Source organism: Mobula hypostoma, chromosome 22 (assembly GCF_963921235.1).
Source record: "Mobula hypostoma chromosome 22, sMobHyp1.1, whole genome shotgun sequence".
NCBI lineage: Eukaryota > Metazoa > Chordata > Chondrichthyes > Myliobatiformes > Myliobatidae > Mobula > Mobula hypostoma.
In genome coordinates this window covers 25,973,276-25,998,310 of record NC_086118.1, presented here as the reverse complement: position 1 = coordinate 25,998,310, position 25,035 = coordinate 25,973,276, and the positions used below count along the sequence as shown (strand labels likewise).

Sequence of the window (25,035 nt, the reverse complement as noted above, 5' to 3'; positions counted from 1 at the left end):
TTCTAAACTCCAATGAGTATAAACCTAGTTCATCCAGTCTTTAATCATATGAAAGTCCTGCCTTCCCAGGAATCAATCTGGTGAACCCTCTTTGTACTCCCTCTATGGCAAGGATGTCTTTCCTCAGATTAGGGGACCAAAACTGCACATAATACCCAGGTGTGGTCTCACCAAGGCCTTGTACAACTGCAGTAGTACCTCCCTGCTCCTGTACTCGAATCCTCTCGCTATAAATGCCAGCATACCATTCGCCTTTTTCACCGCCTGCTGTACCTGCATGCCCACTTTCAATGACTGGTGTATAATGACACCCAGGTCTCATTGCACCTCCCCTTTTCCTAATCGGCCACCATTAAGATAATAATTTGTTTTCCTGTTTTTGCCACCAAAGTGGATAACTTCACATTTATCCACATTAAATTGTATCTGCCATGAATTTGCCCACTCACCTAACCTATCCAAGTCACCCTGCATCCTCTTAGCATCCTCCTCACAGCTAACACTGCCGCCCAGCTTCGTGTCATCCGCAAACTTGGAGATGCTGCATTTAATTCCCTCATCCAAGTCCTTAATATATATCGTAAACAACTGGGGTCCCAGCACTGAGCCTTGCGGTACCCCACTAGTCACTGCCTGCCATTCTGAAAAGGTCCCGTTTATTCCCACTCTTTGCTTCCTGTCTGCCAACCAATTCTCTATCCACATCAATACCTTACCCCCAATACCCGTGTCCTTTAAGTTTGCACACTAATCTCCTGTGTGCGACCTTGTCAAAAGCCTTTTGAAAATCCAAATATACCACATCCACTGGTTCTCCCCTATCCACTCTACTAGTTACATCCTCAAAAAATTCTTTGAGATTCGTCAGACATGATTTTCCTTTCACAAATCCATGCTGACTTTGTCCGATGATTTCACCGCTTTCCAAATGTGCTGTTATCACATCTTTGATAACTGACTCTAGCAGTTTCCCCACCACCGATTAGGCTAACCGGTCTATAATTCCCTGGTTTCTCTCTCCCCCCTTTTTTAAAAAGTGGGGTTACATTAGCCACCCTCCAATCTTCAGGAACTAGTCCAGAATCTAAAGAGTTTTGAAAAATTATCACTAATGCATCCACTATTTCTTGGGCTACTTCCTTAAGCACTCTGGGATGCAGACCATCCGGCCCTGGGGATTTATCTGCCTTTAATCCCTTCAATTTACCTAACACCACTTCCCTACTAACATGTATTTCCCTCAGTTCCTCCATCTCACTGGACCCTCTGTCCCCTACTATTTCTGGAAGATTATTTATGCCCTCCTTAGTGAAGACAGAACCAAAGTAATTATTCAATTGGTCTGCCATGGCCTTGCTCCCCATAATCAATTCACCTGTTTCTGTCTGTAGGGAACCTACATTTGTCTTAACCAATCTTTTTCTTTTCACATATCTATAAAAGCTTTTACAGTCAGTTTTTATGTTCCATGCCAGTTTTCTCTCATAATCTTTTTTCCCCTTCCTAATTAAGCCCTTTGTCCTCCTCTGCTGAACTCTGAATTTCTCCCAGTCCTCAGGTGAGCCACCTTTTCTGGCTAATTTGTATGCTTCTTCTTTGGAATTGATACTATCCCTAATTTCCCTTGTCAGCCACGGGTGCACTACCTTCCTTGATTTATTCTTTTGCCAAACTGGGATGAACAATTGTTGTAGTTCATCCATGCGATCTTCAAATGCTTGCCATTGCATATCCACCGTCAACCCTTTAAGTGTCATTTGCCAGTCTGTCTTAGCTAATTCACGTCTCATACCTTCAAACTTACCCTTCTTTAAGTTCAGAACCTTTATTTCTGAATTAACTATGTCACTCTCCATCTTAATGAAGAATTCCACCATATTATGGTCACTCTTACCCAAGGGGCCTCTCACGACAAGATTGCTAATTAACCCTTCCTCATTGCTCAATACCCAGTCCAGAATAGCCTGCTCTCTAGTTGGTTCCTCGACATGTTGGTTCAAAAAACCATCCCGCATACATTCCAAGAAATCCTCTTCCTCAGCACCCTTACCAATTTGGTTCACCCAATCTACATGTAGATTGAAGTCACCCATTATAACTGCTGTTCCTTTATTGCACACATTTCTAATTTCCTGTTTAATACCATCCCCAACCTCACTACTACTGTTAGGTGGCCTGTACACAACTCCCACCAGCGTTTTCTGCCCCTTAGTGTTATGCAGCTCTACCCATATCGATTCCACATCCTCCTGGCTTATGTCCTTCCTTTCTATTGCGTTAATCTCCTCTCTAACCTAACTAAGGTCTTGATGAAGTCAGTGACAACTGTGGCGTATTTAATCAAGCTGGAAGACGAATCCCTGAATACTGTCCAGTCCACTGATTCAAAGCACCTGTAAACGCTCTGCTGCCTCTCTTGACCTTACCTTCTTGGTCCTCACCACTGGTGCTGTGGTCTTTAGTTGCTGCCTATATGCTGGTAGTAGAAGTGCAATACTGTGCAGAAGACTTTTGCTGTGCTTTATGTTTGTTAACACGGACCAGACAGTGAGTTTGTAAATCTGGCAGGAGTAAAGGATGATGGTAATGGTGGGGGTGGAATGCTGCAGGAGGGGTATGGGACAGGTGGCAGAGAAGGAGCGCCAGGAGCAGGGGAGGGGGTTGTGCGGGTGCAGACACACCCAGACCTGAGACACCAGGGAATGTTATTTGATTCCAAACAATTGGTTTATTGATCATTACAGAATGTCTCTCTGCTGCTCCCCACACCCTTTCCCCACCTCCCTTCCACTTTCCCTAATGATTCCCCTCTCCCTGCCCCCTTCCCGCTCTCAGTCCACAACAGATCCATATCAGAATCCAGTGTATCATCACTCACATAGGTCATGAAATTTTTTTTTTTTGTTTTGCACCAGCAATACGTAAAATTACTACAGTACTGTGCAGGAGTCTTATGCACCCTAGCTGTATATCTGTGCCTAGGACTTCTGCATAGTACTGTATAGCCAGGTGATTGGACTTACCAAAGTGTGGCCGTGTGATGGCAGAGTAAGCGTTCTTGATGGTGGTATTACAGTAGTCAAGTGTTTTGGCTCCTCTAGTTCGACAGGTGATATGTTAGCAGCAGTTGTTCGGAGACTTCTTCAAGCTGGCCTAGTTCAGATCTCCTGCAATGATAGGGAACGCATCTTTGTGCACAGTTTCATGCCTGCTGATAAGTTGCTCAGCTTCTCCAATGCCTGCCTAACCTTGACCTGAGGTGGAATATATACCACTATCAGGATAATGGCAAAAAACTCCCTCAGCAGATAAAATGGATGATATTTGACTGCTAGATGTTCCAGTTCGGATGAGCAGGACTGAGAAAGAACTGCCATGTCTGTGCACCACGATGAGTTAATCACAAAGTACACCCATCTGCTCCACCTTGGAAGACTGCGCTGCCCTGTGTTTTGTGGAGAATAATGAAGCTAATTGAGAAAGCAGCTAGGATTTCCTTTGTTAATTTGGTATAGCCCAGATGGTGAGGATCCTTAATGATTCCGCTTAATTGAGACAGGAGACTGTTGCAGAATAGTGTCTAATTAGCATCAGTCACATTTACTTGTGCGTCTATTAGACACTACACTGTGCTTAGAGCGAACAGTTTTTAAATAGCGTCAATTGCATGTGTTTGTGTTCAAAAAGCAGTGATTTTTGTTACTGATATTTGGCAAGAAATAAGCAGTAAGACAATAAAGAGCTGTTTTGCTCTCTGCGGTTTCAAGCATTCAGGCTTGGAGATGCCAGAAATGGCCATGAGTGAAAAATGAAACAATTTCATGACTTCAACAAGTTAGGGACTATGAAGAATTTGAAGGTATCGACAATCATTTTGAATGTTAGAATGAAAATGAAGATTTGAAAGATGCTATCATTGAAAGCATTGTACGAAGTTGACCTATTATCTGCACTAGGTGTCTGCACTGATTTTGTTCATTTATAGTCAATCAAAAGAAAATTGCAGCATACACTAAACTCTACCGATAATTATTAGGAAGTAATATACAGTTTTATAGTACTATTGTAGTGTTGGTGGCACTCTGACTTGTTCTGTATTTCATTTGAATACGTAATTTGTTACTCAGTTAAACAGTAGTTGTCTTTTTTTTTATACTTGTTCAACTATTTCCATGAAACTTCACTTTATTAGAAGAGCCGCTTAATTAGGCCAAAATGAACTGGTCCTGATGTGGCCTAATTAACCAGAATCCACTATAAACAAATAGTGCAATAAAAAGGAGTAATGAGATAGTGTTCATTGTTTCACGGACCATTCAGAAATGTGATGATGGAGGGGAAGAAGCTCCTTCCTGAATTGTTGACCGTGGCTCTTCTGGCTCCCGTATCTCATCCCTGATGGTAGTACTGAGAAGAGAGCATATCCTGAATGGTGAAGGTCCTTAATGATGCACTACCTTTTGGGCATGTTCTCTATGGCGGAAAGGGTTGTGCCTGTGATATATTGGCTGAGCTTACCGCCCTCTGCAGCCTCTCTCAATCCTGTGATGCAACCAGTCACAATCCTCTCCACTGTACGTCTGTAGAAATTTGCATGTCTTTGGTGACATACCAAATCTCCTCAAACTCCTAATGAAGTAGAGTCATTGGCTTCCCTTCTTCATGACAGCATCGTTCTGTTGGACCCAAGACAGACCCCGATTTATGTTGACACTCTAGAACTTAAAGCTGCTCACCCTTTCCACTGCTGAACCCTCAGTGAGGACCAGTGCATATCCTTTTGATGTCCACCATCAGTTCCTTGGTTTTGCTGATGTTGTGTGTGACATTGCTGATGCAACATTACTCAACCAGCTTATCTACCGCACTCATGTATGCCTCCTTGTTGCCATTTGAAACTCAAAAATTAGGGCAATCTTGTTGATGAGCTTTTTAGAACATTTGTGGCAAGTAGTACATACTTAAGTTGTTTTCAAATTTAAAAAAAGCTTGCTTAAATATGATGTAAATCCTTTTAGTTAATCCTGGGGGAGTATATAGCATAGAACAGGCCTTCCATCCCAGCCACTCCTTGTAGCCTTTGTACTCTGTTCAATTTTCCTCCTTTATTCCTCTTTGAATTCTACCAAGATTACCTTTCTCCCTCGTATGCAAATATAGCTTCCCTTTAAGGTCGTCAGTAGGATTTCCCCTGACTATTACCTGTGGTAATGAGTTCCACATTCCAAATGCTCTTATTGAAGAAGTTCTTTCATAATCAGAGGTAGAGTACAAGTGAACAGCTAGCACTTGTGCTTCAGTTGCCTTCTTGGTTGAATTGTTCAGCTGTTTATGCCTCATCCATATACAGTCGTTCTCTTTCCATATAGTTCTGTACTTTGTCATAGAGTCCTAGAAAAGTACAGCACAGAAACATGCTTTTTGGCTCATCTAGTCCGTGCAGAATAATTAAAGCTGCCTACTCCCACTGACCTGCATCCAAACCATAGCCCTCCATATCCCTACCATCCATGTACCTATCCAAACTTCTCTTAAACATTGAAACCACATTTCATTGGTTCTCTCAAACTATGTTGTGTATAAGCTTGGAAAAAATTAGAGGTGTTGTTTATGATCCCTGTATTAAATTCAAAAAGACTTGGAGGCCATTTATTCAACATTTTCATATGATGTAATTTGACTTTTTCCAAACTTATTCTATTTCTTTGTAATATATTCGAGAGGAACGGAATCGGCAACACTAATGGTTCTTTTTTTTTTAATGATGTTACATAACAGCCCATGTCTTTTTGTTTCTTAGTTTAGTTGATTAACACTGTTTAGGTTAGTTTTTTTGGGGGATATATTTTTGATTTTTTTTTCTTTTTCATGATTTTTTTAAAGATTTTTTTTGTTTTATATTGTTCATCTGTCTCCTATATGATTGGGAGATTTAACACTCGTGTCAACTGGGCTTATATTTAACTATGTTAATTATAACAATGTATTCCCAATAATTTTGTATCAATATTATGGTATGTTTATTATTATGAAACTAATAAAAAGATTGAAAAAGAAAGAAAGAAATCAAGTTTGCATGCACCACTTATGCTGGCAGCTCAATTCACATTCTCACAACCCTCTGAGTGAAGAAGTTTCCCCTCATGTTCCCCTTAAACATTTCACCTTTCACTTTTAACCCATGATTTATAGTTGTAGTCCTGTCTAACTTCAGTGGAAAAAGCCTGCTTGCATTTACCCTATCTATACCACTCATAATTTTGAATACTTCTATCAAATCTCCCCTCATTCTTCTACATTCCAAGGAATAAAGTCTGAACCTATTCGGTCTTTCCTTATAACTCAGGTCCTCCAGTCTTGGTAATATCCTTGTAATTTTTCTCTATACTCTTTCAACCTTAATTACAACTTTCCTGTAGGTAGGTGACCAAAACTGCACACAATACTCCAAATTAGGCCTCACCAACATCTTTTACAACTTTAACAGAGCATCCCATCTCTTGTACACAATATTTTGATTTATGAAGGCCAATATAATTGTCTCAAAAATTTTTGAATGTACAATTGGCTTCTCTCACCTTTTCAGGCAACATTTTGCAAGGTGTATCAACTCAACTTACAAAGAACAGCAGTTTCTATTGGTAATCACCTGATTCCACTTTTCTGTTAACGAACTTTCTGTCTCTGAACACAATTTCCCTTACCAACTCAATCAGCATGATCAATGATTCTGAACACTCCTACTTAATCCTCTGTTAACCACATCTTCAGTCTCTTCACATGTTTGAAGTACTTCATCATTAGGATGGTTGGCGTAAAGTGGCTTAATTTTATCTGTTTTATATCCATTCATCTAGTTTCAATTACATCTGAAATTAAAACAAAGAAGTTTTGATAGTTTGTGGTATCTGTGGTGAGAAAAACAGATTTAATGTTTCAGGTCAATGGCTGTTCTTTAGAATGGATTTATTTAAAAACAGGATATGTTTAAACTTGCAGAGTGCCAGGGGAATAGATGATGGGAACTGTAGAACATCAGGCTGGAACATAGTGGAGATAGCACAGATTGGTCTGAGAATCATAAATACAGAAATAGACACTTCGGTCCACTGAGTCCATTAAACCACAATTTATACTAATTGATTTAATCTCCATATTCCCATCAACTTTCTTCCTCCACTCCAAACTTTCCCACTTACTTTCAAACCAGAGACAATTTTACAGTGGCCAATTAAGTTGCCAATCCTAGATTCTGTACCTCCTGTCTGATGTAGCAGTGAGAAGAGGGCATGAAATGGATGGTGGAGGCATTTGATGATAGATGCCACCTTACTAAAGCAGCAAGATACATGGGGAGAGTGCTGATGGTCACATCAGGATAAGACAAGGAAAGTTTAACAGTTGCATTGTGCCATTTTCATTTCAGTAATTAAACTGTACTTTTTGAATTGGAAGGTTGTTGATTCCAACCATATGCCAATTTCTTCTGATTCAGAATAGTTTCGTTTATTGTCATGCACTGTAGGGTGCAATGCAGTTCCTTGCTTGCATGAAATTCACAGAGCAAGTACTATACATGATAGTAATAAATAAAACAAGAAATGCAGCAATAAGTTCAAAACAATGAGAGCAAACAAAATAGTTTGTTGTCTAGACTACTACTGAGTGCATTTTCCAGGCAGCAGTGTTGCTTCGTCAGTGGTGTTGACTGCTGTCAACCCAAAGGTCTGCAAGAGTCTGTCAAACAGGGATGCGCTCTTAGCCCACTGCTCTACCCTCTCTATACCCATGATTGTATGGCTAGGCATAGCTCAAATGTCATGTATAAATTTGCTGATGATGCAACTATTGTTGGCAGAATCTCAGATGAGTGTAGAGGAGTTTGTTGAGTGGCTCACAGAAGAAACCTTGCACTCAACATCAGCAAAACCAAAGAGCTGATTGTGAACACAAATCAATCCCCATAGAGGGATCAGAGGCGGAGAGAGTGAGCAATTTCAAGTTCCTGGGTGTCAGTATCTCTGAGGACCTAACCTGGATGCAACATATTGATGCAACTGTAAAGAAGGCAAGGCAGTAGCCGTATTTAATTAGGAGTTTGAGGAAATTTAGTTTGTCAGCTAAAACGCGTGAAAACTTCTAGAAATGTACCGTGGAGAGCTTTCTGACCGGCCTGCAGTACTGTCTGGTATGCGAGGTAGGGTTACTGCACAAGATCAAAGTAAGTTGCAGAAATTTGTAAAATTAGTCAGCTCGATCATGGGTACAAGCCTCCGTAGTATCCAAAACATCGTCAAGCAGCTGTGCTTTAGCAAGGTGGCATCTATTACTAAGGATCCCCACCACCAAGGACATGCATTATTACTCAAACACGAGGAATTCTGCAGATGCTGGAAATTCAAGCAACACACATCAAAGTTGCTGGTGAACGCAGCAGGCCAGGCAGCATCTCTAGGAAGAGGTACAGTCGACGTTTCAGGCCGAGACCCTTCGTCAGGACTTACTGAAGGGAGAGTTAGTAAGCGATTTGAAAGTGGGAGGGGGAGGGGGAGATGCAAAATGATAGGACAATACAGGAGGGGGAGGGATGGAGCCAAGAGCTGGACAGGTGATTGGCAAAATGAGTATTATTACTATTGGGAAGGAGGTAGAGACTCAGTGACTCTGGAACAGCTTCCCCTTTGCCACCTGATATTTAAATGAATGTTGAACCCATGAAGATTATCTCACTACTTTTTAATTTCTGTTTTTATTTGCATTACTTATTGTAACAACTATTATATATATATATACTACATTCAGTTTTTTCTCTCTATTTACTTATCATGTATTTCATTGAACTGCTGCTGTAAAGTTAACAAATTTCTTGACACACACCTGTTTTATTAAACCTGATTCTGATTTTTCACAGACATAAATTATTTTGTAGCACTATTTGAAATGCCAGCCCAACACAAATCTCTCAATTTAGAAATTAATGAGCCATTTTTTTTCTGTCACTGGGACTTGTGAATAGACTCCTGTTTGCATACAAAGCCTCAATGCCCCAGAAATAATTAATTGGCAGTAATGCACTCTTTTGCTTGAGGGTGTGAATCCTATATCAGTACAAATTCACCTTCCTTTCCAAAGGGAAGTTTCATGAAGCCATCAAGAAGTTAAAACTTTGACAAATAAAGAGTAGTGGTTGTAAGGAGTTCACCAAGTTTCAGGGTAATTGCCCTGTTTTTAAATGATTCTTTTTTTCTGCATTTTCAGCTTCCTTTAACTTGTCAGATGTTTTCTCTTAAAGGAATTCAAAACCAGGCATAAACAAACAAAATTAATAGGTCAGCGAGTTGCACTCTGAGTAGTTTGTAAGAGGCTGGTGCTAGATCTGCAAGAAGTTACTGAGTAAGGCTGCTGCAAGGCAACCAAGAGATGCAAAGGCTGAAAGGCATTTCGAAGTTACAACATTAAATGTAGTCAACCAGCCCAAACAGTCCCCATTATGATTTTTGTCCCCGTGATTTAAATAATATGAGGAGGAAGATGAGATTCCTAATGGGAGGGATAATACTGGACTGGATATGTGCAAGTGATTTTTGGGCAAGTTGGAGTTTGTGGGAAACACAAGGCACAATGGATGCTGGAATCTGGACCAACACACTGGTCCTTGGGTTGAGATTCTAAATTGGAGGAAGGCCAACTTTGGTGGTATCAGAAAGGATCTGGCAAGTGCGGATTGGGACAAGGTTGTTTTCTGGCAAAAATGTATTGTGGTTATTGAGAAATATTGAGGCCCTGGTTAAGAAAATGAAGGAGGTGCATAGCAGGTATAGGCAGGCAAGAACAAATGAGTTACTTGAGGATTATAAGAAATGCAAGAAAACACTTAAGAAGAAAATCAGGAGAGCTAAAAGAAGGCATGAGGTTGCTCTAGCAGTTAAGGTGAAAGAGATTCCTGAGGGCTTCTACTGATTTATTTATAGCAAAAGGATAGCAAGGGACAAAATTGGTCCTCTGGAACATCAGAGTGGTAATCTATGTATGGAGCTTAAAGAGATTTTGAATGGATTTTCTTTGCATTTGTATTTACTTGGGAGATGAACGCAGAGGTCATGAATCCTATACAGTTTACAAAGGAGGATTATTTTGCTGTCTTGGATAAATCCCCAGGACCTGACAAGGTGAGAGGCTAGTGCAGAAATTGCAGAGATCCCTTGCAGAGATCCTTAGCCATGGCATGAGGTGCCAGAGGATTAGTGGATAGCTAATGTTGATCCGTTGTTTATGAAAGGCTCTAAGAAAAAGCCAGGAAATTATATGCTGGTGACCCTGACATCATCAGTTGAGAAGTTATTTGAAGGTATTCTATGGGACTTGATATCTAGGTATGTGTATTTGGATAGAAAGGGATTGATAAGGGATAGTCAACATGGCTTTGCGCATGGTAGATCATTTCTAACCAATTTTATTAAGTTTTTCGAGGAAGTTACCAGAAATGTTAATGAAGGCAAGGCAGTGGATGTTGTCTATTTGGACTTTAGCAAGGTATTTGACAAGGGCCCACATGGAAGGTTGGTCAAGAAGGTTCAGTTACTTGGCATTCAAGATAAGGTAGTACATCAGATTGGAAGTTTGCTTCATGGGAGAAGCCAGAGGATGGTAGTAGATGATTGCCTGTCTGACTGGTGGCCTGTGGCAGTGGAGTGTCACAGGGATCAGTGCTGTGTCTGTTGTTTATATCAATGATCTATCTAGCTGATAATGTGGTTAGCTGAAACAGCAGATTTCTGGATGACACCAAGATTCGGGGTGTAATGGATAGTGAGGAAGGCTATCAAAGCTTGCTGTGGGATCTCGATCAGCTGGAGAAATGAACTGAAAAATGGCAGATGGAATTTAATGCAGACAATTGTGAGGTATTGCACATCTGTAGGACCAACCAGGTTAGGTTTTGTATGCTAGAGACTTTGGAGGCATATCAAATCTCTTCAAACACCAAATGAAATACAGTCACTGGTGTGCCTTCTTCAGTGTGTTGGGCCCTGGATAGAACCTCTAGGATTTTAACACCCAGGAAATTGATGCTGCTTACCCTTTCCACTGCTAAACCCTCAATGAGGTATGCTCTCCCAGCTTCCCCTTCTTAGTCTGCAATCATTTCCTTGGTTTTGCTGACAATGAGTGCAAGGCTGTTGTTGTGACACCATTCAACCAGTCAGTCTATCTCAACAGTGGTGCCATCGGCAAATTTGTAGATGGCTTCTGAGCTGTGCCTAGCCACACAATGCTGAGTGTAGAGCCCTGAACTAAGCACATATCCTTGAGATGCACCTGTGTTGATTGTGAGTGAGGAGGAGATGTTTTTACCGATCCATACTGACTGTGGTCTCCCGATGGGAAAGTCAAGGATCCAATTGCAGAGGGAGGTACGGAGGCCCAGGTTTTGAAGCTCGTTGATTAGTACTGAAGGGATAATGGTGTTGAATGCCAAATTGTAATTGATAAACAGCAGCCTGCCATATGAATCACTGCTGCTGTTGTTATGGAGCCAAAAGCTAACAGCCCACATGATGGAAAGGATTTGAAGTTTGAATCCACATTTCAGTTTTGAAGAGATTTACCTTGAGTGAATACTCGAGAGAATGATGTAGTGAACAGCATTGTATAATAATATATGACAATGACAAAACAGAAATAATATTTACACTTGCTGAAGTTTCCATCCTTTGTGTTTTGTAACAAACTTGTAGAATTTAAGGAAAGGCTGAAAGGATAGAACTTTGTGGCATGTGTAAATTATGAAAAACTCTGTAGGACATGACTAGCATGTTCAGTGATAGTGACCTTGTTGAATTCTGATGGGGTTTGACATGGTTGATGTTTCTCACACTGAAGGCTGCGCTTCAAACCTGTGTCATAGTCTCCAAATAAAGGAATCAGCCATTCGGGATGGAGAAATGGAATTCTTGTTATGATTGTACTACATCGGTGAGGCCACCCACCTGGAGTACTGCACACAATTTCAGTCTCAAATTTTAGGAAAGCAGATATTAGCATTGGGGGCAATCTGAAAGAGGTTCACTAAGCTAATTCCTGGGATGAGAGGGCTATTAGGTCTCTATCCTTCAGAGTCTAGAAGAATGAGAAGTCATTGTACTAAAGCATACAGTATATCTTGGGGGAGAGTGGGGGGTGGGATGAGAGAAATATGAACGAGGGGTCGAGTTTGGGGAGGGAGGGGCAGACACTTGAAACAGGTGTGTAGGTACTTCTCACAGAAGGTGGATCTGTGGAATTCTTTACACAAAGGATTGTGGAGACTAAATTACTTAGAGGTATTTGAAAAGGTAAAGACATTTTTGAAAGATTAAAGAATCGAGGGTTATAGGGATTAGGCGCTGAAGAAGAGACGAGGTCTAGAACTGATCAGCCATATGCTGACTAGCAAGGCAGATTGCAGGGCTGTTGATAAATGGTACTGAGGTAAAAGATCAGTCATAATATAATAGCATGGCAGAGCATGCACAATGAACTGAAAGTTCTATTCCTGTTTCTATTTCTTTTGAGTCTATGTTCATTACAAGCAGATCTGAAGGTTCTTAAGATGTTTAGAACAAGAACATTAAGGTACTGAAAATAGAATCCAGTTTATTCACAAGAGAAAATCTGCAGATGCTGCAAATCCAAGCAACACACACAAAATCCTCCATCATTTTGTGCGTGTTTCCAGTTAATTCAAAGAGATTCAGCTGTAAGGAGCTTGCAAAGACCGCAGCAGTTATCTTACACAGTGTCATTTGTTGATAGTCATATTTAAATGGTAGAAAAAGCAAAAAAATGTAATTTAATTGCTACATATTCCATTATTATCAATGCAAAGATTTAGATATACTGTATGTGTTGTTTTATTCACTATGAATTCCAGTGCTTGTCTGTAAGATCTGTAAAATGATTTACAGTTTAATCTGAGGTTTGAGAGAAAGGATAATATACTCATTTCACTTAAAGATTTTCAGGATGCAAAAAAGAAAAATGGGCAATGTTTATTCTCTGTATACTCCTAAACATTAAAATCTTTTTTTCCCCATAAGGTCTATATCTGATTGTGTTCTTATTTGATGATGGTCTTCACATTTTTTCTTATATTTTGGATGTGCTATTTTTCTTGCATTATTTGTCTCCTGTGTAGAGTGTCATTTATAGACGGGAAAACCAGTAAGCAAGATAACATCTAATTACTTCATATTCTTATATATAACTTAATTTATATTATATATAAGGTAATTTATATTACATTATTATAATATCTAATTCTTCTACTGATATCTTCCCCCTTCCTTACCAGTCCCGAAGCAGAATCTCGGCCCAAAGCGTCAACTGTTTATTCATTTCCATAGATGTTGCCTGACCTGCTGAGTTCCTCCAGTATTTTCCATGTCCTGATCTGATTTATATTGTATTACTTCCAGCAATCTTTCAAAATACTTTTCATCTCCTGCATAAGTGCCGTTTAATTTTTAGAGCGATCAGAAGAAAATGGTTTTCTTGTGCCTTTCTAAGATATTTTCATGTAGCAGGCTAAAAAATGACATTCCCTGTTCACTCCCACCATATATGCTAGGAGCAAAATATATCTTCCTGCTATATTTCTGTAGTCAAATAGATTAAGGTGATTAATATATAAAAATAAATAACACAATGTATGCAACACACATCAAAGTTGCTGGTGAACGCAGCAGGCCAGGCAGCATCTCTAGGAAGAGGTACAGTCGACGTTTCGGGCCGAGACCCTTCGTCAGGACTAACTGAAGGAAGAGCTAGTAAGAGATTTGAAAGTGGGAGGGGGAGGGGGAGATCCAAAATGATAGGACAATACAGGAGGGGGAGGGATGGAGCAAAGAGCTGGACAGGTGATTGGCAAAAGGGTTATGAGAGGATCATGGGACAGGAGGCCCAGGGAGAAGGAAAAGGGGGAGGGGGGAAAACCCAGAGGATGGGCAAGGGGTCCCATGATCCTCTCATATCCCTTTTGCCAATCACCTGTCCAGTTCTTGGCTCCATCCCTCCCCCTCCCGTCTTCTCCTATCAGTTTTGATCTCCCCCTCCCCCTCCCACTTTGAAATCTCTTACTAGCTCTTCTTTCAGTTAGTCCTGACGAAGGGTCTCAGCCCAAAACGTCGACTGTACTGCTTCCTAGAGATGCTGCCTGGCCTGCTGCGTTCACCAACAATTTTGATGTGTGTTGCTTGAATTTCTAGCATCTGCAGAATTCCTCATGCAAAGTAATTGGTCTCTTTTGCCAACTGGGACTTTGGAAGGCCTTTAATGCAGCCATTGTCTGCTGCTATCTGCAAAAATTTCATGGACAGTGATAGGAGCTCCGCAATCACTATTCTTTGATGTGAGAAAGAGAAAATATGATATTGAGTGATTCACACATTACCCCCACACCCCTTGTTTGAGTTTCACCATGGATTTCAGATCTTGTATAACCTTGCCATTCTTAACCTCACATACTCTCCATTTCCCTGGCTCCCTCGTACACTGAGCCCTTTAGTGAATAAACTATATCTACATTCACTGAAATTGCTTGACCTGATTAACTGAGCATGCAAGAGGCACAGGAAGCAAGACTTAGAATGTCTTGGGGAGGAAAATGGTACGTGAGTTTAGCCTAGTGACAAGTAGGCAGTCAAGCACAGTATTTTCCATCTCCGTCAAAGTACACCACCTTTATCTTTCTCAAACTACATGTTCAGGAAGTTCACATGTATGCACTGTCTTAAAGCTGCAATATTTCAAAGCCAGTATTAGCAGGTGATGTTAATGTTTGGTTATAATATGAGTGAAGTGGGCAAATGCACAATAATATAAATAGTGCCTTGAATATCTTTGTGAATAATAGTGTTTAAGCTATAAAAGTAGCTCGTTTAAGCATGGATATTACTAGAGATAAACAGGGTTCCAGTCCATACCAAATAATCTGAATACTCTCAGATAATTTTTTATTGTTCTTTGAGGTCTGAACCTGGAGAATAGCACCAGGAGAATTTTCTTATTCCTGTTTAGAATTAGATTAGATTAGATTAGATTAGATTCAACTTTATTGTCATTGTGCCGAGTACAGATACAAAGCCAATGAAATGCATTTAGCATCTGACCAAAAATGCAAAGAATAGTGTACAAGGGAGCCAGGAAAGTGCAGAAATGCAATAGAATACTGTGGAAGTAATGGCATTTGCATCAATGTTACATGTAAGACCTCAGTTAATATCTGATTTGAAAGATAGTGCTTCTGGCAATAATGTATTGCCTCAGGACTGCACAGATGCATCAGCACAGATAATGGTAACAATGGTGAAAACCAACAACTTTCTGACTTGTGAGAATGCAATACCAACCAAGCAAAACTAACACCCCAGTGTGGAATTTTCAGTTAACAATCTCCAAACCTCTTCCTGCTTCATCACCCAATTAGTCCTCACCCCTCCCCATACACAGAGTGCCTCCACCACTCCATCTGGACCACTGAATTTTTTTCTTTCTAATTCATTTTACGTTTTGGATGTTAATCATTACTCAGAATTATTCATAATTCAGACAAGTTTACGCTCTGAAGTAAATGGTGGAGGAACTCAACCGGACAGGCAGCAGCTATGGAAAAGAGTAAACAGTTGCCGTTTCGGGCCGAGACCTTTCATCAGGACTGGAAAGGAAGGGGAGAAGTCAGAGTGAGAAGGTGGGGGAAGGGGAGGAAGGTGGTAGGTGATAAGTGAAACCGGGAGAGGGGGAGCAGTGAAGTAAAGAGCTGGAAAGTTGATTGGTGAAAGAGATAAAGAGCTCGAGAAAGGTGAATCTGATAGGAGAGGACAGAAATCCAAGGAATAAAGGGAAGGAAGAGGAGCACCCAATGGAGGTGATGGGCAGGCAAGGAGATAAGGTGAGAGAGGGAAACAGGAATGGGGAATGGTGAATGGGGGGGAACAATTACCAGAAGTTAGAGAAATCAATGTTTGTGCCATCAGGTTGGTGGCTACCCAGATGGAATATGAGGTGTTGCTCCTCATTGGAGCAGTAGAGGAAGCCAAGAACTGACAGGTTGGAATGGGAATGGGAAGCAGAATGGAAATGGGTGGCTACCGGGAGATCCTGCTTTTTTCTGATGGACGGAATGTGGGTGCTCAGCGAAGCGGCCTGCTTGGAAGGCCTGTTAGTGGAGGGTAAAACTTGACATTGTCCCTAATCCTGGGATAAGATGCTGGAGGAGTTTTTTGTATAGAGAAGTTGTCCTGTCTTCATAGCATTGCTATTTTGGCTTTCCATTGGCAGGTTGTTAGAACCAACTTGACTCATGACCTCAACGTCACTGTAGTTGCATATTCTATGCTGCTCAGAAGATACAGTTTTAATATTACTGTACTATTCTAAATTTATCCATTAATCTCTTGGCTGCAGAATATTGTTTTATGTTGAAAATGGTTGAAGAAGTTCAGAAATATAGAATGGTACCAAGTTTGGATAACTATCGCTGAATGCTTAGCTTTTATGTTAAGCCAGTGAACTTGCAGAGGCAGCAACCATGCTAGTTGTCCGCAGAGCTGGAAAACTGAGAATCAGACTTTTGCTACCCTTTTGATTCTGCGAAGAGGAAGACTTGTTTTCCCTCAGGATTTCAAATCTTTCAAAATCTCCAGCCAGAGAGCTGTAGATGGTTGTGTTTAGGATGTGCAACTGTAATTTGGACGGTAGGTATGGAGGAGGCTGAGGATTCTGGGGGTAGGCTGGAAACTGGAATTCTAGACGTTTATCATCTTAGCCATGAGCTTACTGAATAGCGGTGCAGGTTGAGGACCATTCTGCTCATTCCTTCTCTTATTTCTTAGCCCCACTCAATAAATTGCATGAATACTAGCCCATGATCAAATAATATATTGTAGAACCATATAATCATTACAGCATAGTTGGAGGTCATTACAGTCTTTACAGCATGACTGGAATAAAAGATGAGTCAGAATAAGAAAGTGGGGTGGGGGAAGGGGAGGAAGAACCACTGAAGATAGGCAAAATGGGGGGGGGGTGAAGGAAAGAGCTGGGAAATTGATTGGTGAGATACGGGGCTAGAGAAGGGAGAATCTGATTAGGAGAGGACAGAGGGCCATAGAAGAAAGAAGAGAGGGAGGAGCACCAGAGGGAGGTGATAGGCAGATAAGGAGTTAAGGTGGGAGAGAGAAATGGGAATGGGGAATGGAGAAGGGGAGGGGCATTACTGGAAGTTGAGAAATCGATGTTCGTGTCATCAGGTTGGAGGATACCCAGATGGAATATAAGGTGTTGCTCCTTCAAATTGAGTGTGGGTTCAGCCCAGCTATTTTATGCTGACTACTGGGCACCTTTCTGTACTAACCCCATCACACAGCACTGGTCTACAGCCCTTTATGCTGAAGTGATTTGAGTCTTCATTTAAACATTTTTCTAATGACATCAGTGATCCAGCTTCAACCAGTATATTCCAGGTACCTAGCACTCAGTGGGTGAACAAGGGAAAAAAGTACCTTATATTCCCTTGGAATCTCTTCCCCCTTACTGGAAATTTAGGTCCTCTGGTTTTATCGGCCTCTGATAAGGGAAAAAGTTTCCTGCAGTCTATCTCTATACCTCAATCATGACCCACTTAATCCCCTCTGCTCCAGAGATACTGACCTAGATCCTCCAATCTCACTTCAAAGCTGAACTGAAGCTCCATCCCAGACAACATCCCAATGGATCTCATCTGCATCCCCTCCAGCACTATCACTTCCTTCCTATTCCTTGGTGACTAGAAAGCTTAAAATTGCTCCAGATGATATCTTACCAAGGTTTTATAAAGTTGGAGCATATCCTCCTACTTTTGTATTCAGTGCCCTGACTAGTAAAGGCCAAAATCTCACATGCATTACCAATCATACTACCTACCTTTGTTACCTCTTCAAACATCTATGGACTTGTACACCAAGGACCTTTTGTTCCTCAGTGCTCTTCAAGACCCTTCCATTCATGATGTATGTCCTAGTTTCGTAAGTGCTTTCAAAATGCATCATCTCACACATTTCTGGATGAACCTCATGTGCGATTTCACCAACACATCAATTTCTCTACCATCCACACTATGAACAACTCCACCAATCTATGTTAAGCCTGAAAATCACTGATCATACCCCCGATCCACATCCAAATCATTCCTGCTTATCATGAGCAGCAAGGGTCTCAGAACCAATCTTTGTGGGACACCTTATGTCATTGGTATCTAATCATTTAAAACAATCCTTTCCCATCATCCTCTAGATCCTATCATGTTTGGATCCAGCTTGACAACTTGTCATTGCTTTCATGGGCCTTAACCTTTTGAACTAGTCTATTGTAACTAAATTCCATGTAAATCACATCTACTGCTCTTGCTTCATTAAATCACTTTGTTACATCTTCAAAAAATTCAATCAAATTGAAATCAGACTTGATTTGTCCTTGATAAAGCCACATTCACTGTCTGTGATTAGCCCCTGCCTTTCCAAGTGATCTTTTATCTCCCTCATAATTTTTTCCAGAACCTTCCCTTGCCAAGCTTTTTCCTGCTGCCTTTCTTGAAAAGTGAGATGATGTTTGCTGTCATCTGTTCATTCATTTGTGACCAGTGAAGATTTAAAAATGTCAAGCAGATCCCCAACAATCCCACATCTCCTGCTCTAGCTTAGGATAACTCTCATCCGGTTCTGGGGGTTTAATCCAACTTGGCAAGTGATCAGGAACCTCTTCTTCATGGACTCGCGACTCTGACTCCCTTGTTGAAAACAGCTCAAATTTTATCATAATAGGCAAGATGCTGTAAATGTTTCTCAACATAAAGCAGAACTAGACAAAGTGACACCCTGGTCAATTCATTGCTGATGGGATCAATTCATCTACAGTTGGAAGGAAATAGTGATGAAGAGGAAACAATGATGCAAGAGAGACTGACATCTGCTCGAACTTCAAAGTAGCTCTTACTGTCAGAGTGAGTCATTACTATAAATATAGAAAATCATAATATCTTGGAATCCACTTTATGCAAAGCAATCTCCATTAAAAAGAAACAGGATGAAGAACAAATTGATTGAAAGATTAATATTGTTGAGAGCTTCGGGCAGTCTATCCAGAGTTACAGGATCATTTACATCCAGTCAAGAGAATAAAAGAGGTTTCAATTTAATAGTTAGCCATTTCCTTTCTTTAAAGTATCTTCTAAAATTAGCCATTTTCTTTCATATTATTCTGTCAAGCTGTATAAATGTTTCACCTATTGCATTTAGAGTAATAAAATAAAAGACAATTAATAAATAAAATAATTATGGATTGTTGAATAGTTGTTCAGATTCATTTTCGTTTCTAAAGTTAACATATTTCACTTTCCTGCTTGCTTTTCTGATCCAGAATGGAATCTAGTTTTTTTGCTACGTATAAAACCGAACTATCAGTTACTACAGGTCAAGCAGCATCTATAGAGAGAAACAGAAAGCCAACATTTCAGGCCAAGATCCTTTGTCAGGACTTTAAAGGAGTTCAAAGCTCATTAGAGAGGAAGATGAAATATAAATCAAGGAATTTAAAGAGCAAATTTCTTAACAGGTAATTTAAAGATTGAGTAGGAAGTTTCCCTAATGTCCCAGTTACTTAATGCAAAAGTCATGCCTATTTCAATCCCAATCCAAACAGAGTGACAGAGATTTGATGCCAGTTCGACAATTTTTTATGCCACGCCCTACGGTATCACTGTGTAATAGTGAGCTCATTTCTTCCTACACATGTGGGGAAAACCATATAAAAAATGTGCTGTTTTCACTTCCCCACCACCAGCTTCCTGTGTAGTGTACTGTACTGAGGACTGTATAGTTGTACTATACTGTAGACCTGGCTAAGGTATTTCCCTGTAAAATCTGGCAATTTCCTCTGCAGCTATATGCTTGCTACATTTTGTATGTACACACGCAAAACAACAAGATTATGTTGCAAGGAATATTTCATATAAAAACATTTCTGACTACTGAAATTAAGTGTGTGGGTTAACAGGTAGTCTTACCTCAGACATACACTATATGCAAGCGCTCTGCCAAAATAAAAACGTTTGTTCTTATTTTGTAGGTTGCACACTGGGACAAAGAAGCTAAGCATAGACATCTTCTGGATGCACAGTCACAAATGAAATAATAGCAGGAAAACTAAGCATTTGGACCAGTCTATGTTGCTACTTGATTGCACTGAAAACACTAGCAACACCTTTGCATGGAGTCAAGAGGTTCGTTCAAGTGAAGTTTGGCTCACATAAACTGTTACTTGCTGTATGAAGTCTGATGCTGTGCTTAACTGATGTGGTTAGTCCCTTTAAATTAGATTTCTTTTATAGAACCCAATGCCTCAGATTGAATATATTTTCACCCTGATAATTGAATGTTGATTCCTGGTAGGATGACGGGTACACTTTAAATGGAGTATATTATTGTTTGAAAAATTTGGGTTATTCTAGAATATTTCTGAGGTTGTTAAGGGAACTGCCACTGGATGGGCTAAGGGTTATCACAGAATATGTGAGATTTGCAGAGCATATTATGTGTTACAGTATGAAGTCTGATCGTAACAGAATATGCTACGGTTCTTGAGAGTTGTTTATGTTAATTCATTGGAGGGGGATGTTGCTCTAAATTATATTTTTTCAACAAGGAAGTGTTATGAGGTAGGTGAATTATAATTATCATTTCAAGCGGACTAGAATATAAAAGCAAGGATGTAATGCTGAGGCTTTATAAGATATTGATCAGACCACACTTGGAAGGGCATTGAGAGTAGTCTTGAGCTGAATATCTAAGAAAGGAAGTGTTGGTATTGGAGAGAGTCCAGAGGAGGTTTATGAGCATTTTCCCTGGAATGGAAGGATTAATGTATGAGGAGCGGTTGATGGCTGTAGACCTGAATTCAAGGTAGATTAGAAGAGTGAAGCCTACAGACCATCGAAAGGTCTAGATAGAGTAGATGTTGCCAATAGTGGGAGAGTCTAGGACCAGAGAGCACAGCCTCAGAATAGAAGAACATTCCTTTAGAATAGAGATGAGGTGTAATTTCTTCAGTCGGAGGATAGTGAATCAGTGGGATTCATTGGCATAGATGGCTGTGGAGATCAAATTATAGGATATATTTAAAGCAGAGATTGATAGTTTCTTGATTAGTAAGGGTATCAAAAGATACAAGGGGAAGGCAGAGAATGGGTTGAGAAGGAAACTAAGACAGCCATGATAGATTGGGGAACAGACCTGATGGGCTCCCATATCTTAATGCTCTTACAATTTGACAACTTTATAAGATATTCTGGATCCTTTTCTTGGTAAATGGTTGAAGGAACTCAGGATATTTCACTCTCTGCTTTGTCATCATAGTTCTCATAAAATTAGTGCAACTGCTGCACATCCAGACATCCCACCTCTCCCGGAAGTTCCGGGAGTCTCCTGCATATTGATAGTGGCTCCCTGATGCCCGCAAATTATATACAATATCCCAGAAATCGATTTTTTTTTGAGAGGGAGAAGAAGAGCGAGAGGGAGCATCCTGATTGGTCTCTCTTCATGCTAAGGAGACCTTCGGTTTTCTCTGTGGGCGGGCTTTACAGTCAACCTCAAAAATAATGACAGTGTTGTTCGTGCACTGTTTGCAACAGTGACCTTTCTATTGCCCATGGTGGGTTAAAATGTAAAAGACATGTTGAAGTGAGCTTAACAGGTGTCATTCATTCATTAGCATAGCTAACGTTATTTAAACTAGCTGGCTAGCTGCTAAGGAGCTACTCTATTGATGTCCTACGTGATGAGGCCAATCTCCCTGTAGACTTGCTTAATGTTGTAATAGAATAAAAAAAACGACTCCATGATAATATAAGTACATATTTTTTAATGTCACATTTTCTGCATATACCCAACCTGGTTTACAGATTAGACAAAATCACTAAAAAAAGTATTACATACACCCTTGGAGGTTCACCGGGGGTGGGGGGGGGAATGTGGGGTTGTGGGGGCGGGGGTGCTACCTCCCTGAAATGCGTTTTTGCAGGGTGGGATGTCTGCACATCACAGAACTTTATGTACAGACAGCTAATAGATGGGTTCTGTTTTTATAGGTGTCGGAAAGTTGATTTTATCTTAAGTTGAAAAGTTCAGAGAATTGTATTCTCTGTGCTCTGGGAACTTAAACAGTCTTTTACATTGGTTTTCAAGTCTTTACTGCGATAGTAGGCTGCACCCATCACATTGGCCATGCATCCAGGATACAATCATCATGACTGAGTGTTTCTGCAAATGGCACTCGTATGAAAGAAGCCCACAGGTTAGGCTGAAATTTAGGGCTCATGGTCACATTAATTTAACCCTGTCCTGGCTGAATAATTATTTTATATTTAAAAATGAAACAATTTTCCCTCATTCAAAATCAAATGGTGGTGAGTTGAACACAATAATTTTAAAAATGCTTATTTTTGGGTAGTCACAATTTTAATCAAACTGTAACAAAATAGTATTAAATCAAGGAATAGCTTTTAAGGGAAAGGTTTTTATTTCAACTCTTTGAAAACATAGTTCATATGACAAATTTGGTTTTTGGTCTGGAAATTGTGGGGATATTTACGTAGTGATAGGGAAAAGATACTTTTCAAATTGATGCAACTTTTGATCTAATTAATGTCAGGATTACCACTTGTGCAAAAGGACTAAAGAAAAGAACTCATGTCTAATTGACTTTGGGGATAATATCAAGTTCTGGGAAAGAATATATAGTTGATTTAGGAAAGCCTACTAAAGACGTAAATGGCACATGGATTTAATTTGAGCATTGCTTTCAAAGAGCAGGCATTGAAATAACAGGCAGAAATCCCCCTTCTGTGTTGTGAGATTTAATGGACACAAACTCAGAATCAGTGTCAGGTCTATTATTACTGACATACAGTATGTCGTGAAATTTGTTGTTTTGTGGCTGCAGTACGCTGTAAAACATAAGTTACTATATTTTACAATAAAAATTAAAATTAATAAATAATGCAAAAGAGGAATAGTGAGGTAGTGTTTATGGCTTCATGGATCATTCAGAAATCTTACGGCAGAGGGGAAGAAGCTGTTTCTAAAACGTTGAGTGTGTGTTCTCAGAATATGTTTCATCAAGTGCTGACAAACTTTATTTCAGCTTTTGAATTTCAATTCCGCAATAAAAAAAATATATATAGCGGGCATTTCCCTTGCAGCTGCAGTAAAGCATAGTTGTGAAAATCCGAATCAGGTTGAATATCACCAGCAGATGTAATGAAATAACTTTATGGCAGCAGTACAATGACATACATAAGAAATAAATATAGAGAAATAAAACAGAGTTACATTAAGTATATGTATATCTGCTAACTAAATAATTTAAAATAAGTAGTGCAGAAAAAAAACAGTAATAAAAAGGTAGTGACGTAGCATTCATGGTTCCTTTTCAAAATCGGATGCCAGAGGGGAAGAAGCTATTCTTGAATCATGAGTGTGTGCCTTCAAGCTTCTGTACCTCCTTCCCTATGGTAACAGTGTGAGGAGGTCATGTCCTGGGTTGTGGGGATCCTTAATGATGGATGCTGCCTTCCCAAGGCATTGAAGATGTTTTGGATTCTACAGAGGCTGGTACTCACGATGGAGCTGACTAATTTTACAAGTTTCTGCAACTTATTTCGCCCTTATGCAGAAGCTGCCCCGTACCAGCCGGTGATGCAGCCAGTCAGAGTGTTCTCCACATATATTTGTGGAAGTTTTCAAGTGTTTTAGTTGACAAACCAAATCTAGTGAAACTCGTAGCTAAATTTAGCCATGGTTTTGCCTTCCTTATAGCTGCATTAATATGTTGTGTCCAGGTTAGGTCTACAGAGATACTGACACCCAGCAACTTGAAATTTGTTTTTCAGCAGTAATACAGTGCAAAACATTAAAAAAAAACTGAAAGTTACAATGAGCAATACGTGAAAAATAAATAATGCAAACAGAGAGCAAAATAATGAGGTAGTGTGTATGGGTTTCATGGACTGTTCAGAAATCTGATGGCAGAGTGGAAGAAACTGTTTCTAAAGCACTTAATGTGCATCTTCAGGCTCCTGTATCTCCTCACTGATGGTAGTAATGAGAAGGGGGCACGTCCCGCGTGATGAGTGTACTTAATGAATGGATGCCGCCTTCTTGAGGCACCATGTCTTGAAGATGTCCTCAGTGGGGGCAGGGTAGTGCCCGTGATGTATTTCACTGAGTCTACAACCCTCTGCAGCTTTTTTCAATTCTATGGACTGGAGTCTCTCCAGGCAGTGATGCAACCATTTAGAAAGCTCTCCATGGTATGTTTGTAGAAATTTGCTAGTCTTTGGTGACATAACCAAATCCTCTCAGACTCCCAATGAAATATAGCCATTAACGTGCTTCTTCATGATTTCATCTATTTGAGATGTTGATGCTTTGGAGCTTGAAGCCCTTACCCATTCCACCGCTGGCCCCTGAATGAGGACTTGCGTATGTTCTCCTGACTTCCCCTTCCAAGTGCACATGCGCCGGTCGTGCATGCAGCCGGTTACAGTTGCTCCGTTTAGTTTCTTACTTTTAAACTTTTTAACTTAGGTTATTTGTTGTATTTTTTCTCATGGTAACACGTTGAAGCTGCATCCTCTCTAACATGCTGGTGGAGAGAGTTTTATTTGTTTTTTTTAGCGCTGGAAATAGTTACGGTCGGACACGTCTCATTAGCGTGGCGGTAGGATGGCCACATTGTTTATTCCAGGGACCAGCTGATTGCGCTTATGCCGGCTGGTTTAGCGAACAGAGCAGCGGACACCCAGGCTGAAATCTGGAGGAAAACACACAGAGGATGCAGAGGGGCATCAAAAAGGTGAGGGAAGAGGACCGGGTCGAGACAACAGAGGCTTATGGAGAAGAGAAGTTATAAGCCGTGTCTCCCCTCTCTCATCATGGGCAGTGTGAGATCGCTTGGTAATAA

General features: G+C 40.3%; 1 protein-coding gene across 2 annotated transcripts in view; it reads left to right on the top strand.

Annotated features, from left to right (window-relative positions):
- Window positions 1-25,035, top strand: part of LOC134360230 (phosphoinositide 3-kinase regulatory subunit 6-like) — a 117,325-nt gene that overhangs the window by 18,087 nt on the left and 74,203 nt on the right. Inside the window, exon 2 of one of the 2 annotated variants that reach the window (XM_063074317.1) lies at window positions 20,140-20,293. In XM_063074317.1, coding sequence (XP_062930387.1) covers window positions 20,281-20,293 — 13 coding nt within the window. In that variant the 5' untranslated portion in view covers window positions 20,140-20,280. Of the gene's footprint in view, window positions 1-20,139; window positions 20,370-25,035 lie in introns of both variants that reach the window. The other variant, XM_063074318.1, reaches the window with a different exon arrangement.